We start from the raw sequence: 8367 nt of genomic DNA on the forward strand, positions 1-8367 counted from the left end.
TTTCATTTCCGGTTCCCCTGTTTTTCTGGGTGGGTCAGCGAGGGGTTGACCGATACTTGGACCCTCAGATTTATTTCCTCACATCTCTCTAATCTCATGGCTGCTGCTGAGCTGAAAGACGGAGGGAAACAGGACTTTAAGTTTCCTCCTCACAGCTGAGGATCACAGTTTTTATTTTTATCCACATTCATGTTTGTGGAAAACAATCAGTGGTTTAGTTTACAACAGATCAGAATGTGCTTCAAATCCTTGTTGTTTTTTTTCTGCTCCTCCTATCCTCTTTTCCTGCTATTCTTCATCTTTACCTTTAGATTTCTGGTCATCCTCGTCATCATCTTCATCAATAGAGAAACATGGTTCTCAGGATTCTTTCTCTCTTTTCTCTCTCTAACACATACGCACTGTGCTAGCAGAGAGGGGAGGAGCTAGCATGAGGATGCTGTCAGGTTGCCGTGGTTTCAGCCTTCTGATTCTTGTTGCAACCATCATGGTGGATCTGAGAGTGTCCGTGTGAACCAGCGTGAGTGTGCACGAGCAGGGATTGTTTTTAGCTGTGAGGATACATGTCAGCACTCCAGAGGCGAGGAGGGAAGGAAGCTCGAAAAGAGGGGAGGACGACAGGATTAATTCTGACCGTGACCGGAGAGAAGGACAGGAACATCTCTCCATCTTTGCTGAACGAACTGAAGAGGAAGGATGAAGGTAGAGTAAATTCTTGCTGATTGTCAGGTAAGCCATGTGTCGTTTCTTTCTCTTAGAATGTTGTGATTCCTGCGTTTGCCTCAGCTTTCAGACCTTTCTTCTCCTCTCAGCTGATAAATGGAGCTACAGCCGCGTCCACTTAAAGGTTCAGAGACTTCCTGTTTCAAACCGAGTAAAAAAAATACTGATTCCATCTTGTTCAGACCAAAGGACTCATTCCACAAAAGATGAACTTCTACTGAGCTCTAATTCTAAAAGAGTTGAATAATTAAAAAAATGGGAGTTGAAGACCTGAAGTGGACTGAGGTCAAAGGTCTTATGAAGTCTTTGGTTCATCCGGACTGTTGTCTCCAGCCGAATCAAAGGCCTCCAGAGACAGGACAGGATCTTCAGAAGTTGTGCACTTTGTTTTGCACAAGTTCCTCACAGTTCTTTGAAGGGGCTTCGTAGATTTGGCAAAAATCTTCACAGGTGATTGAACATTCTGCATTGGTTCAGCCAACGTTCTGAAAGTCTTTTGGGGTTCTGCCTCAGCTCTTTACTGGTGCAAGAAATTGAGAAAATCATGGCTAAAAAACTGTAAAAAAAAAACTCAATTGGAACCAATGAAAGACATTTTGGGTGGGGGCACCATGACCATAAAAAAAAAAAAACATTCTTGAGTCCATTCGACATTTCACAGAGAACTGCACAGACATGTCAGGAGACTGTGCACGGTTTGGCCTCCTCCCTCTATCCTCTTCATGTCTCCTTCCTCACAGTGCACAGCAAGAATTACATCATGCTCCTCTGGGCGATGCTGCTGTTGCTAGGTTACCACCGGCTGACTCCCTGTTCCATTTTTAGAAGGATGCTGATAGAAGGGGGAGGGGGTTGAGATACAGAGAGTAAGAATTCAAAAAACTCTTTATTAGTAACTTATCTTATAACAAAGACATGTACTAAACGTTAACTTTAAATGTACTAAACTTTGTACTGGGTGGGGGTGGAGGTGTCGGTGCATCGTGGTCTCTGTGCTCCCCAAGCCGGGACCCTGTCTGGGTGGTGGGCTACTCCTGGGTGTCCTGGCTCCCCCTTTGGCCCCCGCGTCGGCGTCTTGCTGCCGGTGGTCCCGTTGGCTGCCTTCCGGTATGGCTGAGCACGCCTCCCGAGGGACCTGTGGGCCCTAACGCCGGGGATACCCGTTCTCTGTGGTGCTGGAGGGGACCCCCATTGGCGGGTGGGCAGTCTCCCTTGTTGAAGCTGCGTGGGTCCTCTCACTGGAGATGTTCCCGGGCCTGGAGAGTCCTCCCCTTTTGTGGAGGGTCAGGTTTCCTTATTGAAGGCTCTCTCTCTTTTTTCTATTTCACCCCCTCCCTCCCCTCTATGAAAAAATAAACATATATTTAAAATAAATAAATAGTTAACAAGGGGGTTTATCGAGTAAAATCTGTCCAACACAAGTGGCCATCAGCTCCTGTTTGCTCAGCTGTTGGACAGGACTAGTTAAAAAAAAAAAAAAAAAGTCAAAGTTATTTTATTTTTCCGGTAGGAACTTCCTTTGCCGGTGGGAACACAGATCAGAGTCAAACAATCATCAGTAAATTAAACAAATCATCAAAATCAGTCAAATCAAATACTACAGTAAAGCCAGTAAGATCAATGCAACACACATACTCTCAATAAAATGCAGACAATATCATTTCAGACCTGCTAAAGCAACCAGATTAAAACTGTATAAAATAATAATTAAGAGCTTAATATGGCATTGACTTAGCTATTTATCAGTAGAATTGAGGTTGGTACAAAACTGGATCGAGCCCTCTTTGTCCTGAACAGTAATGATCTGAATCTGAGACTTGAAGGCAAGAAACTGTAGTAGCTGTGAAGAGTGTGTGGCGTCTTTGGCCATCAGTGAACCTTTACGTTTAGCTTTTTTATTGTAAATTGTCATGAGTGACTTTCCTAAGGTGGGAACTCACCGGGAGGGAAAGTCAAACTGGGGCCATCATGAAGTGAGAAAGGTCCCAATCCTCTTCTCTGGTCCAAACGTCTCAGGAGACCCAGAATGATTGTTTGGGATGAAGGAGGGGAAAGCTGGTGCAGGGCTGCATGTCTAAAATGTAGTCCTGCACTTCTTGGACCAAAGCTGCTGGCAAAACAGTTTTTCTTTCATGTAGGATCAGAGAAGCTTAAAAAACAAAAAGCGAATGGATAATTACAAGAAGCTGTGACTGCTTCATACAGAATCCAGAGAGGACCATAAAAAAAAACCCAAAAAGTAAACATCACATCATATGTTTCAGTTGTGAATTCTCTTAGAAATGGAGAGCGTAGCAGAGCTGATTGTCAGTTTACTGTGGCTCATCATTTTCATCCATCCACGTCTTTCCACTGGTTTTGTGAGATTTGAAAACATCAAGTCTGGACTGAATTCGGGTCGTTTCCTCTTGTCTTTCTCTCAGGTCATTAGGGAATCATGACCTTCCAGGAAGAGGCTTCCTTTAGCCATTTTTTTCAGTATGTAGAGGACAGTGGACTCCGAACATACGACGGGCTTGTAATCCAAAATGCCTCAGACATTTCCAGAGAGAGCGACCGCGTACGTAACCAGACCAACTGGACTTACCTGCAAGAAAAGCACCAAAAGAAGAGACGGCAGGAAGAGGCCGTCAAAAGGTAATGAAACCACATGTTTGTGTAAGGCAGTTTGTAAGAAGACACCGAGTAAAAGTGCCAAGACAGAAAACAAGTTTAAGAGTTTTATTGTAGATAAGTCTTGTCGTCCAGGGGTGAGGCGAGACCAGGGCTGAGCTGATGTGGAAGGAGGCAGAACTGGCCTGGTTGGCTGACAGCTGGGATTTTTGAGCTGAACGTCAGATCAGGAACAGGAATCTGGACATTGGCCTGGAAGGTAGTGAAGAATCTGACAGGAGAAGGCTGGAGAGACAAGGTATAAGTAGCAAGCAGAAGAGGTGAGGCAGATGAGTAATCAAGGCACCTCAGCAAGGCAGGGAAAGGAGGAGCTGAGTGGAGCTCAGTCATGACAGTTTGACATTTTTTAAATTTGAAGTTTAGAAATTCCAAATGTATAATTACTGTCAACAATTTAAGACCTGTTGTCCCATTGAGTAATCTCCCATAGGGGCATATTCTCTTTTGGAGAGATTTGATTTTTACAATAGTTAGCACTATCACCTCACAGCAAGAAGATTCTGGACCTTTCTGTGTGGAGTTTGCATGTTCTTGTCATGAGTTTGTGTTATTCTGAGCCCTTTCCTCCCACAGTCCAAAGACATGTCTCATGATTGAGGATTCTAAATTGCCCCAAAGTGTAAATATTTGTTGGGTTTATTTGGGTAAATTTGTGTGTTTAATGGGACACCCTTGTGACAGGCTGGTCACCTGTCCAGGTGGTCCTGAGTTCACCAAACAGTGGCCAGGTTAGGCTTTTGCAACCCCGTAACCCTGAAAAGGAATAAAACAGGTTCAGAAACTAGATGGAAAAACATTATGTAGACGTAAGCAAGTAAATTGGACGTTAATGTCTACAGACAAACAGTTGGTTGAAAACAGCAACTTTCAACAAATCCTGAGAAAACCCGATGTCTGTCCAGGACCGGAGAGGATGTCTCCATGGCAGCAGATGGTGCATACTCTGGGAAACATTTCAGAATGGGCTTCATGACGATGCCAGCCCCTCAAGATCGACTGCCCCCATCCAGCCAGGGCTTCACTGTCCGGTCTCAGTCCCTTCATTCCGTTGGTGGGGGGGAGGACGACTCCAGCCACAGTCGCAAACAGCCCCCCCCCAAACCTAGACGAGACCCTAACACCAAACTGAGCAGCAGCTCCGAGGCAGTGGACAAAGGCTCTGGTTTCAGTGAAGCTGTAGAAGCAGCAGAAGGTGAGTTCCAACATAATGAAAGAAGAAGTCTCTCTTACTGTCCATCTCTGCATTTCTCTCCTCTGATGGTTTTTCCTAATTGTTTCTATGTGTGTTCAACAGTAGTGTGGTGTGTTGTAATCTCTTCACTTGTTGACATGTCTTTAATATCTGTCTCTCATACAATACTTCTGAAAGAATCTTATATCCATATGAACAATAACTGTTGAACTGTCACCAGAGACTTCACATCCTGTCTGGACAGCTCTGGACTGCAGCGGTCACGCATGTCAACTTTCTAATTCATTCTAATTGACTTATTTTGGAATTAATCTGTTTTGGTTTTGTCCCAGACTATGCTATTGCTTATTTTCATTATTCTAGACCAGGGGTCGGCAACCCAAAATGTTGAAAGAGCCACTTTGGGCCAAAAAACTAAAAAACAAATGTGTCTGGAGCCGCATAAATTTAAATGCCTTATATAAGACTTACAATGAAGGCAACACATGCTGCATGTATCTATAAAGTAGCCTGCTATCAATGTTACTTAATAGATTACAATTACATAGTGAACGTCCGTGATTACATGTTTATTTCTCCCTCTACGTGTCCTCGCGTCACGCAAGTCTCAAATTTGGTTTCATGATAATATAGAGGAATTGCAGCAACAAACTAGCTGACAATAGCTGAGTAACCTCATAGCGAACATACAAGCTTTTATTTTGAAAACCCACAATGACACAAGGAGAGGGGGTCGTCATCAGTCTCCCCCTCATTCTCACTCCAGGAGCAGGAAGAATTAAAGGATAACAGGACAAAATCATAAATGCCAACAAATGTTCAAGAGTCAGACAAAAAAACACATTGAGGAAAACCCAAACTTAAATCCAATTCCAGTCAGACAGGCAAAAGAACGGGTAACCCACAATTCCTTGCGCTGCCAGACCGACAGCAAGCCCAGCGTGTCTGAGACCATCACTACAATATGAATGAATTACAGTTTGTTTCATTGCTTTGATGAAATTAAAGAAATGCAATAAAGAGATATGATTTTTGATGTCATTTTATTTTGAGGATTTAAAAAAACAACAAATATGGAACGTGCATGTAACGTGCACCTTTAAGGTGCTTCCACAATCAAGTGCACACTTTCAATGAATAGTCGGTATAAACACGCGCACACCAAAATTCCTGGCCTCCAAGTCTGGAGGGAGGATGAACGCACTTGATACCCAGGTTTATAAGTCAGACATTTAAAAGGACAGAGTTGTGAAAACAAAAGTCTTCAGAAAGATTTGGGGGATTTTCACCGCTTTTACTTTTTGCTCCGAGGTTCTTCCTGTTGTAGGTGGCAGATGAGCGCTAATGAACAGTAGAAGAAGAATAGAAGAAGAATCTCCTCCCCACCACTGCGTGCGTGACCGCGCTGCTCCGGTGTGGATACCACCTGCTGAGCGTGCGTTCAGGAGCCGGCGTAGACCACGCACTTGGCGGGGAGGAGATTCTTTTTCGATTGTATTTTTACTGTTCTTCAGTGCTCATCTGCATCTACAACAGGGAGAACCTCGGAGCAAAAAGTAAAAGCGGTGAAAATCCCCCAAATCTTTCTGTTTTCTCAACTCTGTCCTTTTTAAATGTCCATCTTGGTGTCATATTAACCTGACCGGACACAAACCGTAATGATTCATTTCTCTTTCGTGATCACGTTTGGAACTTCAGTGCTTTGAAGCAGACTCCGCCCACAAGCAGCTCCCGAATCCGGCTCCTTGATTGGTCACAGCTCTGAGCTGCTGCGACTGTGCGTGGAAATCTTGAACCGGATTGAAGATTCAGCGTGCGCTTAATGCGTGACGATTTGTACGTAGAGCTCACGACCCGACTTAAAAACCTGCGTAGCAACGTGCGCTCACGTGCACTCCCAACAGCCAGGAATTCTGCATTTGCATTGACTTTTCATTGAGGGTGTGCGCTTGATTGCGCGCTGACTCAGCCGGCATGGAAGCACCTACACTCATCTCGCAACAACTGGAAAACGTAAAGGATGTTTGTGTCATGTTTGTCCTCCTACAGAAACCATATTAAAACAAAAAATATATTTCCCTCAAACATTTTTTATCATTTTCAAACCTTTCTGAAAAGGCGTCATGGAGCCACTAGGTTTAAGTGGTTCCACTGTGTTGGTCTGCGTTGTGTTCAGGTCTGGTGAATAAAGATCAGGCTCCGATGTTGGTTTAATTTCTTTTAATCTGGTCGACAGAAAAAACAAATGTTACACTGCTGTCCAGGATTTTTCTCAGTGATTCCCCCTAACAACTCAGCCACAGTCCGCAGCAGTCTGAGTACGAATGGACCTCCCCCCACAGCACGTGAAATAAAACATGAAAAGATCATGATAAAATGAGAAACTAACATCATACCTGGTCGACAGAAAAAACAAATGTTACACGGCTGTCCAGGATTTTCTTCAGTGCTTCCCCCTAACAACTGAAAATTGCACGGAAAAGAAAGAAAAGTCAACACGAAATAGAAGAAAAATGGCGCCAAATTGCGCATCGGCTCATTTAAAGCAGCTAATAACAAAAATAGCACATCACAAACTGAGGAAAATTAATGCAGTACAAATCCTACTTTTGGTAAATCCAGATAAAACAAATTCAAAAACAGTTTAAGCTAAGATATAATTACAAAGAACGGACACAAGGAGGAGTACGTCTTACCTCAGCCACAGTCCGCAGCAGTCTGAGTGCACATGTGCAGCACTGTCTGCTGTGTCACCGTGGTGAGTTCAAATACCCTCGGACAGACTAACACCCAGGTAGAAATGTTTAAAAAAAACTATTTACCTCAAATTTGGTGGAATTAAATAAACTAAACACCTGTTACACAGGCAGCGCTTAAAGAGCCGCATGCGGCTCCAGAGCCACAGGTTGCCGACCCCTGGTCTAGATTAATCTGAATTTGTGAATCAGATTCACCACATTAAATTTTGTGATTAATATTCGGGACATCAGAACAAAATCTGCTAGCTGGAATAAACTTTAGACTAAATAGTCTTTCAACTCCACATGATTCGGTTGGTGAGTTCAACAATGATATTTGTGGTCTCTTCAATAAGCCTTCAGTCACCTGTAACTGCATTGGTTTGCCTTCACCTTCAGATAGTTCAAACCTTAGAACATTTCTGATCATTTTCTGCTGTTCAAATAGTATTTTCCAACTGACCTCTGATCAGAGAGAAGAGCACAGACTCGGTCTGCTAACGTTAGCAACTTCTTTATTTCTCAACTTCCGACTCCCAGCACCCCATGCTACAGCAGAGCATCATGGGACATGTAGTCCTCTTACTACACAGCACAGACAACGCAACATTTTTCATTTTTAGATGTGTTTGTGAGTTCAATGAAGAAACACAGTATGAATGTATTAATGATAATGTATAAGTGCAAAGAAAGAAAAACACTAATCTAATCAAGATTGAAGATTTTAGACTAAGAATGTCTGAGATTAATCAGAAACAAAACAAATCATGAAGAGAAATATCAGGCACATCTCAAAACCTTGTCTGTATCTGGTTGCTTATAGTGAGCACATTGTTGTCTGTAAGAACAATGATACTTTCATTTATCTGAAGGGCCTTCAAGGATAATCAAAGTCACTGTACAAAATAAAACTTAAAATCATTGAAAACAATCAAAGACAAAAGAAACGAAAGAGGAACAAACTGTGAAAATGGAATCACAAAGTAAGAGTTTCAGAATTTGAGGACAGAATGACTGAAAACTTTAGTGCTGTGGCGGGTC

At 43.0% G+C, this 8367-nt stretch overlaps 1 protein-coding gene across 3 annotated transcripts in view; it reads left to right on the top strand.

Moving 5' to 3' along the window:
- Positions 1–416: 416 nt before the first annotated feature.
- nyap2a (neuronal tyrosine-phosphorylated phosphoinositide-3-kinase adaptor 2a) overlaps positions 417–8367 on the top strand; it is a 36776-nt gene continuing 28825 nt past the window's right edge. For 2 of the 3 annotated variants that reach the window (XM_024277279.2, XM_024277281.2), the window contains exons 1-3: positions 417–729; positions 3147–3360; positions 4299–4588. In XM_024277279.2, coding sequence (XP_024133047.1) covers positions 3161–3360; positions 4299–4588 — 490 coding nt within the window. In that variant the 5' untranslated portion in view covers positions 417–729; positions 3147–3160. The remainder of the gene's footprint in view (positions 730–3146; positions 3361–4298; positions 4589–8367) is intronic. The other variant, XM_024277280.2, reaches the window with a different exon arrangement.

This window comes from Oryzias melastigma, linkage group LG13 (assembly GCF_002922805.2).
Source record: "Oryzias melastigma strain HK-1 linkage group LG13, ASM292280v2, whole genome shotgun sequence".
NCBI classification, from domain to species: domain Eukaryota; kingdom Metazoa; phylum Chordata; class Actinopteri; order Beloniformes; family Adrianichthyidae; genus Oryzias; species Oryzias melastigma.